Consider the following 23010-nt stretch of genomic DNA (forward strand, 5'->3'; position numbering starts at 1 on the left):
TGCCTCAGGGTTTTTCTCGCCTAAGGATGGCAGGTGCACTGATGTTTTTCACTTGGGATGAGGCACAGTTTAAGGGTGTGTAAAGATCGACATTCTCAGACTATAGCTCATGGTATAGCTGACAAGTTCTTCCTGTCTGAAGTTTCTCTGGTTTGGAGCTGCTCTAGTTTCCTGAATTAAGCAGCAATTGCAATAATCTCTCAATCGCTCTCTCTCACACACATGCACACACACACACTCACACAAACCCATTATCTACAAGCCTAAAGGAGAGTCCTCCTCCTCTGTATAAACGTCAGACTTGCAGAGCAATCTCCTGACCTGCAGCCCCCATCTTTCAACACTGAAACAATCAGCCCCAGTCTAGTGGCTCCAAAGTGTCCCGGTCACCCCCTGCCTCTCCGTAGGCTGCCAGCAGATTCTCCACCGTAACGATCCTTCCCTTTACAACTGAGTCTTCCCTAAGCCCGCCCCCCCGACTGCCTCAGGCAGGGCGAGGCTCAGGCACAAGTGTGGGGAAGGGGCCGGGGTAATGGGGAGGTAGTGGCCACGTGCCATTGCACGTGCAGGGCCCAGGGTGAAAACAGGGAACACGGACATTTGCTCTGTCCTCAAAGATCCTCTAGGAACTAATGGGCAATTATGCCCCACACTGAAAGCACCCCTTCTCTAAAGGCTCCTCGGGGCCTGGTTTTTGTTCCGGCCACAAAGCTTGCTCAAGGCTCCCTGCTAATTCCCCTCTTCGTTCAAGCCAGCCTCATTATTGATGCTGCATTTTGGCACAGGCGGGAGCATTCTTTTACGGACAGTACTTAAGAGCTCTCAGAAAGCAATTTTCCCTGCCCAAGAATGTCCAGGGAAACATGGCCTGAGAACCATATGGCCTGATTCTAACTGCGTGCACACTCAGAATGTCCCCTCTGTCACACATACACATACCCCCTTCTCCCCAGGCACAGCACTGAAGCCTGTCTCTCTCCCTCCCTGAGCTGTTCACCACTGTGGTCCTCTCCTTGCTCCACTGCTACTAGGAAGGAGACAGTGGCTGAGAAAGACAGGTGCATTGAGAGTGTACACGTGGCCGTGTGTAGCAGGTGGCCTGAATATGGGGCCATGCCCCCCTGGGGGTGTCAGGTGCCGGGAGACAATGTCCCCAGCCCCTAGCCCCACTCACACCCCACCTGGTGTTCAGGTGGTCCTGATACTGCTTGACTTCCCCACTGCGCGGGTGGCCGCTCTCTACTAGGCTATTGGCAGCGAGGTTCACGCCATCAATCTGAGTTATCAGAGTCTTCATCTCCTGGTCCAGGATGTCGAACCTGGTATAGAGAGAGGAAAGCAAGGACCAATGAGACAGCAGCAGACCTTTCCTTGACAGTGGCCCCCTGGTCTCCAGAACGCGTAGCTCTTGCTTTCTCCTTCCACCCCGAGCCCATTTGCCCAGGTGAGGGGGAGAAAGGAGATGCATGTGCTGGCACACCCGCCTCTCTGGTTCACCATCCAATTCCATGGTTTACCATTGTCTGGACCAGGCCAGGAGAGAGCCGGTTACTTACTACACAGCCTTCTGGTGCAACAGAAAAGTGTGAAGGGGAGGGAGGGCTGAAAAGCGGTTGCAGGGTGTTTAGGGGGGTGTCAATTGCCACAAGGGTCACCTGCCAGGTCCCCAGTGTCCCAGCTGCTGCTCTTGGACCCTGATTCCACCTTGACCCAAAGGATACCCTCCCCAGCCAGACGCTCCATTCCTGGGTAGGACAAGGGAGAGATGCCAAGGGGAGGGGGATTTGTGCTTCTGAAGGTAAGAGGCCAGGACTCTCCAGCATCAGGGCAGGACCACCTTGGCACTGCTCCAGGGAGTGGCCTCTCCTCCTCCTGGACTACCTGGATTCTGTGCTTGGGCTGCTGAGATGCTGCATAGACCCAGGCATGCCTCCCATCGCAGTGCTGATGGAATTGGAACACCGGGAGTAAGAGCAGCTTTGCGGACAGGTGGTTTGCAAACTGGTCTCTGTGGCCTCTCTAAGTTCTGTGGCTTAGGGACTGTCACAGAAAGCTAGAGCTAGTGGGGTCCCAGCCTCTCAGCCCCCTTATCCAGGGAAGTTCCACTTTTCCTCTGTGTTACATGGATGTTCCACACACAACTAGTTTGGGAAAAGACTGCTGTAGCTGAAAGGCAATTGAATAATTGGACTAGAAAATTCTCTTTTGTTTGAGGAACCCAAGGCCCCAGTGGGTGAAGTACTCAAAGCCACAGAGTCATCATAGAAGTTGTGACTCCCAATGCCTTGGCTTTGCAATAAAGGACACCCCAGGACCTCTTAAAGAGACCCCTGTTGATCCAGAAGCTGTTATCAAACCAGGTGGGAGGTGAGGAAAAGATGAGCCAGCTCTGACCTGTGCTGCACGACCTCCAGGTCCTCCAGGGTGTCTGGGATCTCCATCTGAGCTAGCCACTTCTCCTTCTCGCCCATCCACAGCTCACAGGCGTCGGTCTCCCCAAACACTGTGTACAGGTCCAGGGCATCCTGCAGCCTCTGTCCACGCAGGTCCGCCTGGGCCACCACCTGTTGGTAGACCTCCTGGAGGGCCTGCAGCCGATTGGTCACATCTGGGGAATCCCGAAACTCTTGGGGGAAGCCCTGGGCCTGCTGCTCCAGGTGCTCCATCACCAAGCGGTTCTCTTCCAGCTCCTCCAGGAAGTCCTTGTGCTTTTTCCCCAGGGCCCGTGTGGCCCCTTCATCCTGCCCTACATCTTCACCCGAGAGCAGCCGGTGGGCATCTTGTAGCCAGGCCTTCAGGTCATCCGCATCGCCCTGGAACTGGAAAAAGTTCTCAGCATCCTGGAGGTTGTTCTTGCGAAAGGCAGCCAGCTCCTTCAGCTGGTCCCACTGGGCCGACACCTCTGTGATGCGGGCCTTGATCTGCGGGTGCCCAAACTGTTTGCGTGCGATCATGCCCTCGGCCTCCTGGAAGATCTGCTCCAGGTGAGTACCCAGCCCGCGGAGTTCATCTTCAAAGGCCTTGTGCTTGCGCTGCAAGATGAGCACACTGGTCAGGTCCTTGCCATAGTCCAGAGAGGAGTAGATCTGCTCCTTCTCCTTGATCCAGCTCTCAGCCTCATCCATCTCCCAGAAGAACTTCCAGAGTCGCTTGGACTGCTCTAGTTGGGCCTTGCGCCCAGCTGCCATGTTGCTCAGCTCCCCAAAGCACTGCTCCAGGTGGCTGATGCGGTCCCGGATGACCTGGGGGTCACATGGCTGGTACCCTGGGAGGAAGAGGAGGAGGGAGGACAAAGGGGGCAAGGGCTTCACTTATGGGCAAGCTTCTGGTTGGTTTCCAGATTAGAACCACACAATCCAGAAGCTGCCATGTCACTAGGGCTTTAGGATTAGAGGCACGGGGTCCCTGCAGGCCAGATTCTTTATAATTAGCTCCCACTAAACTTCAGAAATAAGAAAAATTAAAAGCTGGGTCAGTTCTCAGTAGAAATGCACAACATGAAGTTATTTTTTAAAAAGCTCAGATTATATACTTCAAGGTAATCCTACAGGGGGGGCAGTGAGGTCTCCTATTTAAGACCAAAAACTAGAAACCTAAATTGTCTTAGTCATAACTCAGAACTAGCAAGGAGAATGAGAGATGGAGAAGGCCTCCTCCGTGCTTACAAATGCCTTTCTGATTATAGGTTACCAAAGCAGTTCCCTGCTCTCTGGAGAGTTCTGCTATCCCTCAAGCTTCTTTCTTATACCATTACTTGATGGAAGAAGCAGAATTCTTCTTGTTCCTGGAGATTTATCTAAGGTGGAGTGCTGGCATCAGAGGCCTCAACAGAGAGACACCCTGGGCCTCACCTTTCTCCTCAGCAAACTGCAGGGTAGCCGCAGTGATGGCCCTCACTTTGTCCCCTTGGATGGCGATGTCGGCTTCCATCAACTTGTGCTTCTGTAGTAAGTCTTCAACCTCCAACAAGTGCTTCCCAAACTCGGCAGACAAGAGGTGAGCCTGGCAGAGAAGACAGGCAGAGGGAACAAGAAGTGAAGCCACCTATACATCAGGAGAAGAGACCCTGCAAAGGGCGTGGCCAGGGTGTCTGAGCCAGGGTGGGTCAGAAAACAGCCGCTGCTTGGGACGGAAAAGCTACAGAGCAGGAGGGCCACTGGGGGTGCCCATCAGAATCATCCATGGGATGTCTCACGGAAGCCCCACGCTTATCTACCACATCTGTCGCACGGTTGGAGCCTGGGCATGTGTATTTCTAGTGAGCTCCAGGGTCAGTCTGATGTGCGTCCTCAGTTGAGACCCACTGCAGTAGAGGGAGAGGAGAATTCAGACTTCTTGGGCTGCCCCTAGGCTGGCAGGGCTGGATTCTAACCAGAGTCAAATTGCAATTCCTCAGAGCCTGATTCTCCCGGCTTCTGATTAATGCCTATCTCTTCAAGGCCCTGAAGGTTGGCACCTGTGCTTCCATGAACCCAAGGTTTCTTGGTCATTGAGAATAGCATGGACTGGGGCTGGTGTCATCTCCCTGGGGCAGAGTGAGCCAAGCAGCAGACACTGTGCTGCCTCTGTTTTCTCCATTTTGACTCAGGGATGTGATTGGCGGGAGGTGTCTGAGGAGGCATATGCTAACCGCAGGCCCACCTTGATCTCGTCCATCCAGTCAATGCTGTGCAGCATGTCCTGAAAGAGCTTCTGCAGTGCCAGGGTGGTCTCCAGCCGCTGGCGCCGGGACCGCAGCAGCTCCTGCAAGTAGCTCCACAGGCGCAGGATGTTGTCCTTGCGGGCCGTGATGCGCTTCTGGTCGTGGTAATTCTCCTTCTCCAGCTCCTGGGCCAGGTCCTCCAGGGCCCTCACCCGCTCCTCGTAGGCAGCTGTGTCAGTCTCGATGGCCTCGTGCTTCTTCTTGGCGGCCTCCACGGCTGCCAGGTCATACCCGAAGTTATCCTGCCCCGCAGGGAAAACACAGCAGCTCAGTCGGATACCCCCCGGCTCACCCACAAAAGCAGGGCAAGGCTTCTGAACAACTGCTAGACGGGAAAACCCATTACCAAAATGAGCTAGTTCTGCCTGCTTGGTACAGCCTGACTTATCAGAGTCAAGTTCCCAAAATTAACACTTTGCAAGAACCTCTAGAAGCTCATGACCTTACCCCCTGTGCCACATGTGTGGGTAATGCTACCTGTGCGTTACTAACAGAGCCCTTTGGCGACCTGCTGGCACTCCCCACCCTGCCTTGGGTGGGCCTGATTCTGGGGAGGAAGGGGCCGCTTCCCACATGCAGCTGCAAACAAATGGTTTGCCCATGTGCTATCTGGGGAGCGCATACACTCTCCAATGCACCAGGACACTTGCTATGCCCCTTCTGGACAGAATCTAATTTGATTCCAAGCTTTGGGTAGGAGGGAACAGATGCTCTGATGGAGAATCAGCCCTGGGGTCGATTCCTAGCTAGTGAAACATGCTGTGGCCCCAGAGGCCAGAGTTCAAAAGGCACGTGTGACACCGACAAGGTGCACTCTGTGATTTCACCATATCCCCAGAGAACCATTATTAACGTTGACTCAAACTCCAGCTTTCGTTGATGCTCCTGGCCCACATAAGACAACTTCAAGGGCCAGTTCTGGACTATGAATCTCTTTCCCAACAATTAGACTTAATGAATCCTGGAGACTCTTCCTCAGATGCAAATGTAGATCCACCCGATCGCAGGAGCTGGGCTGCAAGGTGTGGGGAGCAGCTGCGAGAAGCCAGCTCGGCCTCCAGCCCAGCCCAGGGCTGGGGGTGCTGAGGAACTTCCCCTCTCCTGCCACTCCCTGGCGTGTCCCCCACTACCTGGGCCACGAGGCGCTGGTTTTCACTGAGCCACGTCTCCCTCATCGCGGCCTTTCGGTCAAAGCGCCGGGCCAGCTGCTCCAGCTTCTCCTGCCGAATGAGCTCGTTTCTCAGGGCCAGCTCCCGCTGGTACTCGGCCTCCTCCAGGCTTTCCCAGGCCTGCGGAGAGGGGCATGAGAATTCTTGGGGCACAGGAGAAACACCTGGGTTTTGGGGCCCCATCTCTTTCACCCGACACTGAGTGATTTCCGGAATCTAGGTAGGCCTGATGCTCATAGGTGAGGTGGTGGCAGATTAAAGGCCAATAGAAAGCTTTCATTCTGGGCCCACCAAAGATTCAGGGAGCACTGGCATGACCCCCCAGTTCCCTCTTCTCCTAAACTAGCCTCAGACTCTTGACTTAATATAATGTTTTTCACCTCTCTGCTCAATAAATTCTTATGGACTAAAATTCGATTAGAACTTCCAGGTAGTGTTAAGTCTCCACATCTCTGAAACGTCGTAAGGCATCTCCTTTCTGTTATAAGTAGTTAATATTCCATATTTAAAGATAAACTCAAGGTCCTAGAGAAGAAAGACTATAAAACTGACTCTAAAAAACAGGCTCAGGGCATCTGAACAGGGGGCTGAATAGAAGGGTGGTGGGTAGAGTCTGACCTCTCAGACCAGGTTCAGATAACTCCCCCAAATAGCCAGCATGGGATTAACAACACCGAAGGAAAGAAGAAAGAAAAAAAAAAAAAAACACCAAAGAAAGTGGGCTGGGTTAACCTGGTCCAGTGACCATTCCCTGTGCCTTCATCGGGAACTCAGTCGACCCACTGGCAACACGGAACGGAAAGCGCTGCCGTACCCGGTTGATGTCAGACACTAGCTTCCCATCGTGGGGCGTGTACACCTTCTGATTGTTGGCTCTCATCCGGGACTGGATGGTGAAGAGCAGGACTTCCAGATTCCCCTTCTCCTGAAACCTGTGAAGAAAACAGAAGTAGGGACATTGTTGTCAAGATCCCTGGCCAAATTTTTTGCTGAAGTCAACATGGAACCCTGGCATCTTGGAGCTTGGATAGCAAAGCATATTTCCCTTAAAAACACAGAAAAAGTAGAGAATCTATAGGTCTAATTACCTGTTAGAGCTATCATTCTCTCCAACTGAGATCTAATAGGGGTTTGGGTCTTTACAAAACAAACCAGAGAAAACAGAATGGCTATCGCAGCATTTAGCATCTGCTTCCACAAGGGAATGGCTAACTGAAGTATTCTGGAAACATCTGGAAATTTCCAGTTTTACCAATCAATACAAAGAAACTGTCTCTATTCTGCAAACAAGGGAAGCATCTGACTATCTCTCCAGTCAGTTTGCTACTGAATGAATCGATACAGCCTTAGCAGCAGCATTACCCACGTAACAGCAGAGCGTAGTGCCCTGGAAGCGGCACTCACGTGAGTCCTAATAGCTGGATTTCCCGACAAGTCCGAGAGCCAGATGCTTCCAAGGGGTCAGGAAAGGCTGGGCTCTGGGAGGATTGTGGGTGTTGGAGAGAGAATTGGCAGCAGGATGGATGTCTAGCACGTAGGGTCCAAGCTCCAGGTAACTGGGAGTTTTCTCATTTCTGTGAGTATCCAAATGTCCACCCACTTCTGCATCTTTGACATGGCAGTCAGAGAGCAGCTAAATGCAAAGTCCCCACCCTGAGCCCAGCCTAATAGATCTCAGTGCTCATAGCCCCACAGAGCTACTTCAGTGGGCTGTGGCCCTGAGGCACTGTCTATACAGCCAAGAGATAATACCCGTGTGTGGTGGCTGGTAGACTCACAGGGGATGTTATCTGTATTGAATTTAGGACTTTAAAAGTGGGTTAGTGTCAAACCAGAAACCAGACACTTGTTTATAGTACATCCTAGACTTGGTGTCTCATCTTTCTCTGTTTGAGAGTTATGAATGGAGAGTGTGGGGGGCAGGGAGGAACAAGCAGAGGGTACCACCGATGAGCTAGGAATCTGTTTCAGGAGAGCTGGACAAGCTAACAGCAGACTAGCTGGAATGCCCCATGTGCATATATGTACATGTGTGCATGTTTGTGTGTATGCATGCATGGCTGTGTGCACATATGTGCATGTGTGCATACATATGTGCACGTATGAGTGCACACATGGTTGTGCATGTTTGTGTGTGTGCATATACATGTGTATGCATGGCTGTATGGCATGTGTGCATGGTGTGTGTGCTCTGCTGTGTGTGCACATATGTGCATGGTTGTGTGAATACATATGTGCATGTGTGCATGCATGTGTGAGTGCATACATGGTTGTGTGTGTACATGTGTATGCATGGCTGTATATGCATGTGTACATGGTGGTGTGTGTGCACTGCTGTGTGTGCACATATGTGCATAGCTGTGTGTACACATATGTGCATGTGTGTGCATGGTTGTCTGTATGCATGTGTGCATGCATGTGTGAGTGCATGGTTGTATGTGTGAGTGTACATGTGTATGCCTGGCTGTATGTATGTGCATGTGTGCATGGTGGTGTGTGTGAACTGCTGCACATGCACATATGTGCATGTGTGTGCATGTGTGTATGCACGTGTGTGAGCATGCATATACACACAGGCCCCACGCACACTGGCTAAGAAGCAAGCTAAGCACTCTGTTGCTGAGCAGTGACAGATGGGAGGGGAAAAGAAGGATGTACTCGATTATCCATAAGGTCCACACAGAGGTCTCAGGGGCCAAGAACACAAAGGTCATCACCAGAAGCAAACCCGTAGCTCAGTGGGCAGACAAGAGTGAAGCTTTCCAGCACAGGGTCTTCAAAGAAACCCAAAAGCCCGAGATTCCCTCCTGCTCTTCATCAGGGATCTGGGAGGAGCCACTTTCTTTGGCTATGTGTTGGGGTTTCCTATAAGCTGATGGCTTGGGGGTGGGGTGGTGAAGAGGGGCCTGAGCTAGGTGACAGGGGGGTGCAGCTCTCTAACCTCGAGGATGTACTTATGGATATATCTCCTAAGGCCCAGAACCCGGCTCTACCTTTTGGCGGTCAGTTTCTCAGCCCCTGAATACCACCCTCCCGAGTGCCAGGGCCCTTACTTGGGTGGCTTTTCCACAGTGCGGTAAGTGCTGAAGGCCTGCAGCTGCTGCTGGACGCCAGTCAGCGAGTTGGCAAACTTGCGGTTGTTTAGGACGGTGATGGTCTGCTCGATCCAGGTGAGCAGGTCCGAAGCTAGCCCACTGTACTTTTCAATCATCTTCTCAGTCTCAATGGCATGGTCGATGACCTAAGGAATCACCTTATTATTCATTGTCATCAGAAGGACATTGCCACCCATGAAGCTGCCAAAGAGACCACCAATGAGGACCATAATCAAGGGACCCTGAAATGAGGCTCCCACCTGTCAAGCTCTGGAGTGTTCTAGGTTAGGTTTGTTCCCTGAGCCCAAGACTGTGGCCAGGGCAGGAGGAGTGGACTGGAAGTGGGCGAAGCCCTCCTCTTGCACTGGCAGGCAGCAGGGAGCTGGCCCTGCTAGGATCTGGGACCAGCTTCCCCGCTCCCCAACCCTATAAAAGTTTGATAAGCTTGCTGTGCCAGGATGCCAGCCACTAGGGGGGCCAGGGTTTTATTTTAAAATGTTTATGAAGAATCGAGGCTGCCAGACACTGTCTTTGCTAAACACCAGGCACACAGAGACAAATGAGAAACAAGGAGCTATGCGCCTAGCAGGGGACTGGAATGTGTCATAGGGGTCTATACAGAGGGTTGAGCTCCTGGCACACCGTGGGCCCCTAAGTGGTCTGCAGCCACAATAAACAACTCAAATAAAAGCCCATATTGGTTCCTATAGGAATGTTTATGAGACACAGGTCTCTGGGTGGAAGACAGGCACAGAGCCATCAATGTGCCAAAGGTCAGCTTTGGAGCAAGTCGAGGGTGGATGATCTGCACCCCCCACCACAGCTGAGGGCCCAGGCATGAAGCTTTTAGGACACAAAGGGAGCCCCTCGGTCTGGATCTCGCCATGGCAAACAGGGAAAGGGTGACACTCTGATTCCAGAACAGCTTGGTACCTTGCCGACACGCTTGCCCTCCACTGCCAGCACCTTCATCTTGGAAAAGTAGTGGTAAAATGCCACCACATAGGTGATGATGGATTTCTCATCAGGGTTTTCTGTAAAGACATCTGTAAGGGGAAAGGGTGCAGTCTAAGGACCAAACTGGAAGCAGAAAGGTCCGGCCCAGAGGGCTCACCCTCCACTCCTCCAGCACAAAGTTCGACCACAGCCAGGAAGTGACAACCACTGGGGCAGGAATGGAAGGGAGTGACGGAATCCGCATCAGGATCACAAATTATGAAAGAAGAAAAGAAGAGGGATCTGAAGTCCACTACAGACCTCCGAATAGGCCAGGTGAGGCGCTGGGAACCAGCTTGGAGCTGCGGAGCAGGCCCCGAGCACAGCCTGGCCCGGCGGCTGTGCCCACAGCCCGCCCAGCACCTGGACCGGCTTCTGGGAGCCCCGTCAGTCTGGCTCCTTCTAGCTCAGCAAGCGCCATCTCCCATGGCCTCAGCGAGGGGCTGGCCAGGCCGGTGTGGCTCACCTTCTGGGTCAAGGAGCGGGATGATGCCCAGCTGTCGCTCGGCCACATCAAACGCGTGCTCCAGGTTGTGGCGGGCATTGGAGTCCTTCAGCTTATCAAAGTCAATCAGGTCGGGCCTGGGGACAAAGCTGGACTGTGAAAAGGGAGCGGCCACAGCATCCCCCTGGGTCAGGGCAGCCCCAGCATGGAGCAAAGACACTGAGCAGGCATGGCAGGGCAGGAGCAGCGAAAGGAGGAGACGGGAGCAGGACAGAGGGGCAGGTGTGAGCCCCAGGCACACGAGGAAGTGGGCAGCAGGTGTGACTGGGGCCTAAGGGAAGCAGGGCCGCTATGGGATCCCAAGGGGGAAAGGAGAAGGAACAGCAGAGGTAACAATCCTGTGACTCAGTGTTAAGTGCAATGTGTCCGAATGCCTCAGGGCGGCTGTCTCAGTCAGTCCCGTGGCCGTCCCCTCCCTCTTACCGGTGCTTGTGTATCAGGGCGTTAAAGGCCAGGCCATCCTTCCAGCTGGAGGTGAAGTTAGTGACATTGACACGGGGGTAGCTGCATCCAAGAGAAACATTAAGAACTAAGAACTAGATTCTTCCATGGCCCCAAACAAGTATACAAACTGAGGGCGAATACTCCAGCAGAAGAGGGACCTGTCCCTTCTTGAACCGCTTCAACATAAGGGGACAGAAGCTAAGTGACACAGAGAGGCTCCCCTATAAGATGTGAACCTGCACATCAGACAGACCCCACGGCCTGACGGCAGGTGACTTTGGGAAAGAATCCTGCATCCCAGCCCGAAGAATCAGGTCAGGGCAGATGGGGCGTTAATTACACTGAAGCAGCTGCAGTTCTGGGTGACGATGTCTAGTGTCCCTTGGGATGGCAGTGCTTGCAGGGAGCCAGGGGCTCGGGCAGGGGGGTGGGGGGAGAACGTGACAAAGGCTGGATCCCAGGGCATACCCCGCTGTCTTCATCTGACACCATAACAGCAACGCGTCCTTGGCTGAGCGTGTCTCCTGGCCTTCCTGAGTTTCGATAACAATGTCCTGAATCTGAGGGTGGCAGAATGAGAGAGATTTGAAGTGGATTTGCATCTGGATCTGAGCCTGCCTGCTTTCCCCAGGAAGCTGCCCTCCTCTTCCCCCACACCCCGCAGCCATCCGTCAGCAGCGCCAGCTCTGCAGGGACACGGCCTGAGGCCCGGGTCCCAGCAGGCCCTTTCCCTGCCTCGTCAGCCAGAACGGCGCGGGCACAGCTTCCTTGCGTCATGAGAGACAGTTCTACTTGGATAACCCTAACAGGACACCAAGACAACAATGAGACGCCCCGATTCCTCCTCTGGAGGTACAACGCCCTGCAAGGCTGGGGAACGATGTGAGTGTTGGGCAGTATCTTCTTTAGCAGTTCCTTTTGCCTTTTCATTCTTCCAGATTCTGCTACTATTATGCCTTAATCTTACCACTCACGGAGAGTAAGTCGGACATCCAGGGCGATGTGGATGAGGTGCTTGGTCTGTGAGTCGTGTGCTATCTGCTCCTCCTGCCCTCGCCTCCTTGGGCTAGGTTCTTTCTGTCTCCAAACCAGCAGGTGCCAGGCCCTGTTTTCCTTCTCTCACCCTTTCTAAATTTCCTTACAAATAATCTGGACTTCGAATTTCAGGGTGAGAAAACTTTCTGATCGGAAACTATAAAAGCAGATCTTCTGTACTATTTTTGCAATTTCTGAATCAAATTATTTCCAAAACCAAGAAGTTACACATGTCGGGGGAGTGGCTATGAATAGGAAGATCTTCCAGCCAGATCTCAACCCAGCTACTAATTAATTTCCATCTTCTCCCTCAAAAGACTACACGACTGACTGAGCAGCTTGCCCTGAGCATCAGCCATTGGGGTGATGCAGAAGACGGTTACTCCTTCCTACGAGCACTGTCCCTTCGGATAGGTTTCTAGCCTCCTAGAATGTGCACTAACACTCTAGTCACCATTTTATAAGATTCCCAAGCCCTGTCCAGCATTGAGAGCCCCCCTTGACTGCCTCTGCCCCTGCTAACCCACCTGGAAGCGGAGGATGATGGTCCAGATGAGGCCCAGGACCAGGCGGTGGTTGCCGTCCACGATGTCATGGGAGCCCATGTTCTCCAGGTGCACGCGCTGCTCCTTGAGGAACTGGAGGGCCTTGTCCACGTTCTCCAGGCAGTGGATGCGCATCTTCCCCTTGGTGGGCTTGGGCTGGAGGACAGCAGTGGCCCCCGTGGGCATGAAAGGGCTGCACGGTTGCCCCAGAGGCAGCTGCAGCCTGACCAGCTTCTGTCATCAGCACCTCCCATCCACCCTCCTGGCCAAACTCCAAGTCTCACGGTCACTCCTTGACACTTTTCAATCCCTTCCTTTCAGCAAAGTTCAGAGGTTCCCTCCCTCAAGCACCCAGAGCTCTGCAACCAGGCTGCACTGGTGCCCTTCTGGGTCTGAACAAAACCTTCCAAGGGGGTAATAAATGGTCTTCAAACACAATAACACAACAGATAGCTAATTGAGCCCTTATGATGTGCCAGGCACAGTTCTAAGAACTGTTTACAGCCAGTCAGCAATCACAGTGGCTTTTAGCTTGGTGATTGATAACAGGTTCAGCCCTGCCAACCAACCTCCTCCCTTCCCTGACTGTCCCCAGCCAAATCTCCAGGGGAACATCACTGATGACAACTGCATCATCTGAAGGGGTCCCCGTGGTAACTCTCTAGTGGAATTTCAGCACAGGCTGAGCAGCAGAACTTCAGCCTGGAGTGGAAAAGGCAGCAGAAGAACGCGGTACCTTTTCATTCAAACCCCGAGAATCTCAGAGTACTTCATCAGGTACAGGTTTCATTCATTTCACACATGGGGGAAATGGAGGTAAAATGGGCCCTATCTGGTAAGCCCAAGGTCACGAAGCTTTCTTTGTGCTGAGCAAAACGAAACCCTTCATCTACATCTCCTTCGGGGCAACAGTACTGCCAGGTGGGTTACAACTGAGAGGGCCTCTCATAAACGTCCACTGGTAGGAGTGGCAAAGCACACAGCAAAATAGCTTCCCTGCTTTCCTGTTGGTTCCAAGAAGGATGCATCCTAGCCCGTGTGAGGGGGCCAAGGGCCAGGGCGTCGCAGGCCAGCCACAGATGGCCAGACCCCAGTGAGAAAGTCAATAGCTCTGCGTGGCCTCTGGGTGAAGCATGAAGTGGTGGGAGTGGTCAGAAGGGGACAAGAAGTTCTGGAAAGAGGTCAGAGAATCCAGTAAGCCAGACAGATACTTCACATTGTAAGGACTGGAACCTCCCAAAGGAGCAGAGAGAAACCTTGGAAGGCTGTGAGAACGCAAGATGTCCCTACACCATGCCTTTGCCGGAGAGGGGCTGGTGGCACCAGTGCCAGGGCCCAGGGAGAGGGGCCGTGGCACCGCAAAGGGCCTTACCAGCATCTCTCCAGAGAGCACCTCCAGCAGCTTGATGAGCATCCGTCCATCCCGCAGGTCCTTGTAGAGATCTGTGATGCGGCAGGACACTCGGGCCAGGTGGGAATTCACCCATTTCGTGAAGGTCTTTTTCTGAACAACTTCCCGCTCATCTGGGTGGAGAAAGAAGTCTTGGGTGAGGCACCTGAGGTTGGCAGGGTTAATGTGACACGGAGCCAAGGGGTGTTACCTTAATCCCAGGGTCCCCCCCATCCACCCCTGTGCTTGGTGGAGGACGTTGATGTATGCATCCCACTCCCTTCCTGGGAGCATTTGCAGTCAAAGCATAGGCTTTCAGCAACACCAATCCACGTGCCATTGGAACAAAGGCAACAGAGAGATCACTCCTACTGCCACCGAGTTCTACGCAAAATATCAGGACACCCCTAATTCAGCCATCTGCTTCCCTGTATCAGTCAGAATGCTCTGTACTGTTGTGCCATCGAACTCAGATTTCAATGCCAGGTTCACTCATACATCCATCCGTCCAGCCAACAAATACTCCCTCTACCTAGGTCCCTCCTAGGCTCTCTCGGTCCTTCCACTCTGCCCCACCCCCTTCACCGAACTCCTATTCATCCTTTAAGAGACAGTGTAAGTGGTGCTTCTCAGGAGAGCTTTTCCTGACCCCCTCAGCTGGGTGGGTCTCGCCTTGTGTGCCCCATCCCTGCATTTGCATTTCCAAGTATTAGTTGAAGGCTTCTCCCTCCTGTAAAACTGGAGGCTCCTTGAGCCCGGGGAAGTCTGTCCTGTTCACCTCTTATCCCCAGGGCCTGCAGCCTGGCATGCAGTCAGTGCTCCATAGCTGTACCGTGGCTGACTGTATGAACATTTATTTAGTTTCTATCATGTGACAGGCCTAATGACACAGAGGTAAAACAAACTGCCTGCCCTCAAGGAGTTCCTGGTAGGTGGGAGAGGATGGTGAGCCAGGGGACAGTTAGGCTGTGGAGAATGTAGGATCCACGTGGGGCTAGTGACAATGGAGGCCTGGATGGGGGCTACCCATTGCATTGTGCTGTCTTACCCCCAGAGTAGCAGGAGGGATTCTTGATCTTCAGCCCTGGGAAGGTGATAGGACACCCTCACTCTAAATCAGCAGCAGCCCAAGCCGAGCCCGGGCCCGTGCTGCGCCAGCTCAGGGGGGCATTTCCTCGCACCTCTGTACAAACGATGCTGCTGACCTGCCCAGGTTAGGGCTGGGGAAGCTTGGGCAGATGGTGGAGAGGACAGGAGACTGAGATGGCACCAAAAGAGGGAAAGGAATGGTGGAGGGGAGAAGGCGGAAAAGAGAGAAGCAGCAGAAAGGAAACAAGACAGAGACAAAAGGAGAGGAGAGAGAAGGAGCGAGCCCTCACTCTGGTTTTGTGAACAGTTTGTGGCCATTGGCTTCTGGGCACTTGGGTTTGAAGCTTCAGGGCAGGAGCCGACCAGCAGGGAGGCTGGGCCTGGGGGCTGTGAAGGGGCACTGGGGGAGGGCCCGTGGGGGGGCAGGCCACAGCCAGGACAGACTGGAATGGCCCAGCCAGGAGGGATGTCAACCCTACGGGAGACGCTGACAGTGTGCTCGGGCTGAGCCCTGGCCGTGGAAGGGCTGGCTTCTTAAATTATTAAATACCTGATTTAACAACAAAAAGAGGAGCTCAGCCGGTTCTGCCTCCAGGGTATAATCCTGGCAGTTCCTGAGACCGCAGCATCAAATGCCTTCCTACTTCCTGGCTATTTCAGTGTTAGGTTCATCCATTCAGCAAATGTTTACCTACCACCACCAGGTGTGGGCCCTGGGTGGAGGTGGGGAATTCAAGAACAGACGGTCTCTATCCTTGAGGCAAACAGACTCTATTATAAATATGACAACGATCAGGGTTTGAGATGTATATGAAGAATTCTGTGGCAGTCATCTAAATGAGACTTCCAAGAGGAAAAGTATATTCCTGATGAAACAAATCTTAAATAAAATTAAAACAGCATTCATTCACTCCGGGCCTCTGGGCAGTTTCAGAGGGAAAATCACTCTTACTCTTTTGTCAGTAGCAAATTAAACCACTTCCCTGATTTCAAGGGAGGCTTCAGCAAAACGTAATTAAAGCTTGGATGACGCACTGGCCAGAAAGCAACTGCATTTGTTCTGGGGCATGTCTGGATCCAACAGAGCCCGCCACAGTGCCACAGTGCTTTCCCCAGAAACCAGATCTGTTCTTTAAGCGGCTATCCCTTCAAATCAGATGTGCAGCCTTTGACTAAAGGGCTGAAATTTTTAGTTCCTTTAGAGGCTACACTCCTTTCTTCTTTCCTCCTTTTCCTGTCTTTAAGAATCCAAAAATTTCATTACACGGGTGCTGAGACCTGTTTATTTGCGCTTGGCAAAAGGTAAGGAAGAGCTTCTAGCTAGGGACGTGGAATTTAATTCTAGGCCACTGGGCGGGCACATTTATCAGTGCAGAAGTTATTGTAAAGCACCCTTAGACCTCCCCAGTTTTCAACACGTGAATGATGCCTCCTGGACCCCAAAACACCAGAGCTGCAGGTGTAGAACGCAGGTGCGGTGGCCTCCTGACTGCCTGTTAGTTGAAGGCTGGGGTGAAACTGCCCAGAGTCCCCAGTACCCTGAGACACTCTGCAGTGTCTCAGAGAGAGAATGGAGAATGGGAGAGATTCTGAGGCTAATATGATGAGAAGGAGAGAAAAGGCCCAGGGGTGGGGATTAATTTCCATTAGCTCATTTGCTCGGCTGCTCCACCCCAGCATGCTCAGCACATTCACTCAGTGTGGCCCAGACGCTCCCCAGGAGCCGTCCAAGTGCAGGAGAGGTGGGCGGCTCAGAGCCAGCTGGGCTGGGAACCCTGGTGGTGTGGACAGGAGGAGAGGCGGCTGTTCACTGGGCCTGCTGTCTCTAGGGGACCCGGGCCACCCTGGAGGGACCTGTTGTGGAAAGGAGGCCTCAGCAAGGACCTGCCAGGAGCCAGGCCTTCCTTCCAGACCCCTAACCTTGTCGGTGCAGGAAAGGGGGTGAGCCCACCAGCATGGACTGGCTCACAGCCTCTGCTGCCATCAAACCCAGGGACTCTCCATCCCTCTCTGTTCTTCCTTTCCCCGTCCTTCCCAGGCTGTGGCCATCCTCCCCAGGCTGTGGCCATCCTCATCGCCCTCCCCACCCCACGTGTTAGGGCTTCCCCTAAGAAAACTCATCGTCCTGCCTGATCAGCTCTGATGCAATTATTGACCAGGTATCATGACTGAGCAACCTTTTCTTTACACCCCCTTCGAAGGTTTAGTTTGAGGTCAAATAGACCTGTAACACCAAAACTCTCAAAAACCCTCACATATTTATCCACTAATACATGAGTTCACACACGGACAGTGCTGGCACACAGAAAGCATGCCGTAATGTGAACCTTCCTTACCATCACCACTGCTATTACTGCGTGCAAGGGCCTGTCCTAGATGCCGCAGGGCATGGGGTGAGGTGGGGATGGGGGGTAAGGCAGGCTCACTCCCCACAAGGCCTCACGATCTAGGTGGAGAAACAAGACCCAAACTCACAAACAGTTAATTTTGCAAGCACACAGGAAATAAATGGCAGTTCACTTTAATAACACAAAAGCTATCACAAGGTAACACTGGCTTTGTTATCAAATTAATGCCCAAGGGGTCCAAGAGGAGAGAGGTCATTTCCAGTTGGAGTAGTCAAAGGGGGGAACGTGTGAAGAGAACCACTTTGGACAGTCAGAAGGCGAGGGCAGCCAAGGAGACAGAACGAGCCCAAGCAGACAGGCACAAAATGTTGAAGCTTGTTCAAAGACTACTTAGTCGCTACAGGTAAGAAGAAAATGTGGGGAAAATAGGTTTTAGATAGGATGTGGAGAGGCTTGAGTGGGAGGCTAAGAAGTTTAAATTTAATCCTAGAGGCAAAAAGGACCACTGAAGGTGTAGCAGGGTCATTTCCTGAAATATGAATTTGTAAGGCCCCTGGTGATAATAAAGAGACAAAATGTTTCAGATTACATCTCAAAATAAGTGTGCAAGATCTATACAAAGAAAACTTTCAAAGTCTCCGAGGCACACATAAGAAAATTTGAACAAATGGAAAGGCACACTGAGTTCTTGAATTAAAAACTCAGTATCACCCAAATATCAATTTATTCTAAATTAATATATATATATATTGAGGGCCTGGTGCGGTGGCTCATGTTTTTAGTAATCCTAGCACTCAGGGAGGGCAAGGCAAGAGGAGCTTGAGCTTGAGCTCAGGAGTTCGAGACCAGCTGAGTGAGAGCGAGACCCCGTCTCTACTAAAAATAGGAAAAAAATTAGCTATGCATGGTGGCGCATGCCCGTAAACCCAGCTACTCCAGAGGCTGAGGCAGGAGGATTCCCTGAGCTCAGGAGTTTGAGGTTGCAGTGAGCTGTGATGATGCCACTGCACTCTAGTCAGGGTGACCAAGCGAGACTCTGTTTCAAAAAAACAAAACAAACAAAATATATATATATGAGAAGAGCAGAGAGAGAGAGAGAGTAGTATTTTAAATATATTTATGTTATATAATTTAAATTTTGACAAATGATTCAAAACTTAATTGTAAAATAAGCAAACACAAATAACTAGGAATGATTTTAAAAATAAGAGTAATGAAGATCAGCCAACCTTCCCGGATGTTTTTTCTATCAAAGAACTGTATCAACTGATAGGAAAACTGTATTGTACTAGCAAATGAAAAGATGAACATATCAATGGAACAGACGTAGTTCCAGGTACAGATAGGCATTTACAATCTGATAAAAGTGGCATTTCAAACATGCAGGAGAAAGACGGATTATTCAGTAAGGGATGTTGGCAAAACTGGATGGCCATCCAGGAAAAGTTAGTTAAATTCATACCTTATACTCCAGGATAAATTTAATTTGGGTCAAAAATTGAAATTTTTACCATAAATTGAAATTTATGGTAAAAAAATGAAACCATAAAAATACCAAAATCAATCATGGTAAATGTTTTTATACTATTAGTGGAGGGAAGGGCTTTCAAAATACGACACAAAATCCAAAAGCCATAAAATAAAAAATTGAAAGTTCAACGACATTAAAAAAAAATTTGTGTGGGATAAAACATCATGAGCAAAGTTAAATGAGGAAAATATTTCTAACACATAACACAAAGGGCTAGTTTACTTAAAATGTAAAGAACACTTACAGATTTAACAAAGAAAAGACCAAAAATGCAACCAAAGAGTTAACAGAAGAAAATTATGTCTCTTAAATGTATAAAAAATTGTTCAAGCTACTCATAATAGAATTACAGATTAAAGGTGCACACACACACACACGATCTAATACATGGCCCTTAATTTGTTTAAACAAACTAATTTTTTATAAAAGACATTTTGAGACAACTGGGAAAATCTGAATATCAAGTGGGTATTAGATTATATTAGGGAATTATTCATTTTATTAGGTGTAATAATGGTACATGGTTAGAAGGGAAATGTTTTTCAGAGATACATACTAAAGAAATTAGGGATAAAATGTCATGATGATCTTTAATTTACTTTAAAAATACTTCAACCCCCCCAAATAGATAAGCAAATATGACAAAATATTAACAATTGTTAAATGTAAGGGATGGTTCATTATACTTTTGTCTCATTTTCACATGTTTGAAGTTTTTCATACTAAGCCAAAAAGGTAAAATGAAAGTACAAGAAGACACCATGTTTCACTTATCAGACGGGCAAAGATGAGAAAGTATGATAAAATGCTATGTCGGCAATGATGTGGGGAAAAAAGCATTCATAGTTACTGGAGAGGGTATAATTGGAACAACCTCCATGAAAGGCAATTTGGCAAGACCAATAAGAATTACAAACGCACATGCTTTTGGACCCAGAAATTCCACTTCTAGCAATTTATCCTTTAGATACACTTGCACATTTGCAAAATAATCTACACACAAGTTTATTCACTGCATTTTTTTGAAACAGCAGAAGATTGGAAACCATCTGAATATCCACCAATAGGGGACTGGCTAAGTTAAAATTATATGTCCATACAATGAAATACTATTAATATACAACTGTAAAAAGAATGAGGTGGCTGTTTATATATATTAATATAATCTTTAAGACATATAAAGTAAAAGAAAACATAGAACAGTATACAGTAAAAGAAAAACTAAGGCTGAAAAAAACCCATATAGATCCTTTGCTTATACATGTGTAAAATATTCCTGGTAAGATACATTAAGAAATGGTTAGCACAGGTTGTGGGCAAAGAACTGGGTGTCCGGCAGACTGGGATGGGAGTAAAATTTATTAGTTGTCTTTTAATAGCTTTTGAGTTTTAGTCACTGAGTGTACATATAACTTATTCAAACAGAAACAAATACATTTCTTCTTTTCTTTTTTTTTTACATTTTCCTTTTTCTAAAGAAAATATTAAATTTTTTTTTCTCTCTCCCTCCTTCCAAGGTGTTTCCTTGCCTTAGGGATTTTTCACCCAGCAATAATCACAAGCATCTTTAACCCCCTGAGCCCACAACAGAAGTGAAAGGGAGAGAGGAAGGTTTAAGAGGCAGAAGCCCTCCCTCCACCCCTGGACCGAAAAAGAGAGTGAGGTCTGTGGGTAGCCAGGTACACTAGCCTCCCCCACACCACAGCGGCTGCTCTCCGAGGTCTTGCCCTCTCAAGATTCCCTGCCGGAGTTTAAAGTATAAGGCTCTTCCCTTGCTGGTGTTATGCTTTCTCCAGGCTTCCCCTTGGCACCTCCTTCAACCTCCCTCCTCCCTGCTTGTCAAGCAGCACGTGGGCTGCTGGCCCCACCCACTCTAGTATCTGCCTCACCTCTGGGAAGTTTGTCATCAAAAGTCCCCAGCTGGGCTGTTTTAAAAATAGGAGCCTGTTCTCAAGCTAAATGGTAAAGTGGTAAAGTCGAAGTATCTTATCTTTGGAATCTTAATCTCCCATTTCTGGGCCCATCTATTTATTGCTACCACCGCTTCCTATAATATTCCTGTGTGCTTCCTGCCTCTCCTTTTCTCTGTTAAAAATCTGCTATCAAGAATTGAAAATAGCAGCCTAAATAACCAGCAACAGAGGATTATTTAATATTTTTGGTATAGCAATGAGGATATTAATAAGGTTGTGGAAGAACTTGCAATGACGAGACAGGACATTATAATACATTTTAAGGGAAAATTCAGATTATCAAACCTCATGCATAATACGATCCTAGTTTGCAGACCTATATGCATAGAAAAAACTAAAGCTGGCTGTTGTTATAGCTGGGGGTAAGATCGTGGGTGACCTTTTTTCTTCTTCTTGCTTATCTATGTTTTCCAAAATTTCTACAGTGAACATATATTACTTTCATAAGAAACAACAGATGTCATAAAGAAAAATAGAATATAGAGTTCATAAATCCTGAGGAATAAATGATGAAAAGTCCAAAAGGTATCTTTCTTGAGAAAGTCTGCGTTTTCACCAGCTCATGGCCTTACACTATGGGTAAAACTAGGTGGTCGGGAAGACAAGTGGGAGAAAATGTACCACGGAGGCGAGTAGACCAGCCCGGGCCAGGGCCTAAAAACAGTCATTTCAGGTTGAGCCCTTTGCAGGTTCACACCTTGGGATTTCTCTCTTCCTCATGCCAGGAAGCCAAGCACTTAAGGAACCACAATGAGCCATATTCTAACTCTCACGAACTTGCCCTCAACGACACAGATGCCAATCCATTATAAAGCCTAGCATAGGGGCAGACCCTTGGGGACACATCATAAATGATGTTGGTGGGCCGGGCGCAGTGGCTCACGCCTGTAATCCTAGATCTCTGGGAGGCAGAGGCGGGCGGATTGTTTGAGCTCAGGAGTTCGAAACCAGCCTGAGCAAGAGCGAGACCTCGTCTCTACTAAAATTAGAAAGAAATTAATTGGACGACTAAAAATATATAGAAAAAATTAGCTGGGCATGGTGGCGCATGCCTGTAGTCCCAGCTACTCGGGAGGCTGAGGCAGGAGGATCGCTTGAGCCCAGGAGTTTGAGGTTGCTGTGAGCTAGGATGACGCCATGGCACTCTAGCCCGGGCAACACAGTGAGACTCTGTCTCAAAAAAAAAAAAATAAAATAAAATAAAAATGATGTTGGTGGCATGACTTCTACTGTTCCTGTTTAACTAGTTTGGAGAGGAATTTTTCTGTCAACCAACTAACTTTCTTCACATTGGTATTGTGAACAGCTAGAACACAGTTCCCCTGCCCTTCAGGATTTACGACATATTAATAGCTAGGGTTGATCCTAAGGTAGAACTTTAGGATGCTTAGTACGTATCTAGAACTGCAAATGCAAGAATACAGCACATAAGACTGACTTTAGAAGTGATCAGAAGCTGGGCGCAGTGGTGCGCACCTGAAGTCCCAGCTACCTGGGAGACCGAAGGGGAAGATTACTTGACCTCAGGAGTTCGAGGCTGTAAGTGCACTATGATCACACTTGGGAATAGCCACTGCATTCCAGCAGTGGGACCTTGTCTTAAAAAAAAAATTAAAGGAAAGAAAAGAAAAAAGTGATCAGAGTAAGCACTAGGAGGCTGGTTAATTAGCTTGGGGGTATATTAACACAAAGGAAGACTATATAGCCATTAAAATGATAATTTGCATGTTTGCTCACATGAAAAGATATTCATAGTATATTGCTACCTGAAAGAGGTTCTAAGATTATAATGTTATAGGTAACATTTTAATATTTACACATATAGGCATTAAAATATCTGTGAGACATTAACTATCTAGTTTTCTCTGTTTCTATCTCTTCTATATTAAATATTCTTGTTAACAAAAATTTTTAAAAGATATAAAGGTAATCATTATTATTTTTTAAATAAAATAGGATTTTTATACATTATAGCAAAAGAAGAGTTAGCACAGACCAGGTTAAATCAAAAAGTTTTTTATTTTTGAAGAAAGCAAGTTTTCATCTGAAGTTTGAAGATGATAATGGTTTTAGAATGGCAGGAAAGAAAAGGGAGTCATGTTGAAAGCCCCTCAGGTGGCAACTGGTAAGTGTATATGTGTATACATATACCTACGTACGTGTGTGCCTGTGTGCACACGTGTGCAGG

General features: G+C 49.4%; 1 protein-coding gene across 1 annotated transcript in view; it reads right to left on the reverse strand.

Annotated features, from left to right (window-relative positions):
• The window catches only part of SPTB (spectrin, beta, erythrocytic), a 72368-nt gene that overhangs the window by 34440 nt on the left and 14918 nt on the right, over positions 1-23010 (reverse strand). The window contains exons 2-14 of the mRNA XM_012656099.1: positions 13864-14015; positions 12474-12647; positions 11380-11471; positions 10891-10971; positions 10429-10544; positions 9900-10012; positions 8925-9112; positions 6686-6803; positions 5833-5991; positions 4642-4944; positions 3852-4002; positions 2395-3265; positions 1182-1319 (exon numbers count right to left, since the gene is read on the reverse strand). Coding sequence (XP_012511553.1) covers positions 1182-1319; positions 2395-3265; positions 3852-4002; positions 4642-4944; positions 5833-5991; positions 6686-6803; positions 8925-9112; positions 9900-10012; positions 10429-10544; positions 10891-10971; positions 11380-11471; positions 12474-12647; positions 13864-14015 — 2656 coding nt within the window. The remainder of the gene's footprint in view (positions 1-1181; positions 1320-2394; positions 3266-3851; positions 4003-4641; positions 4945-5832; positions 5992-6685; positions 6804-8924; positions 9113-9899; positions 10013-10428; positions 10545-10890; positions 10972-11379; positions 11472-12473; positions 12648-13863; positions 14016-23010) is intronic.

Source organism: Propithecus coquereli, unplaced genomic scaffold, assembly GCF_000956105.1.
Source record: "Propithecus coquereli isolate 6110/MARCELLA unplaced genomic scaffold, Pcoq_1.0 Scaffold5, whole genome shotgun sequence".
Lineage (NCBI taxonomy): Eukaryota > Metazoa > Chordata > Mammalia > Primates > Indriidae > Propithecus > Propithecus coquereli.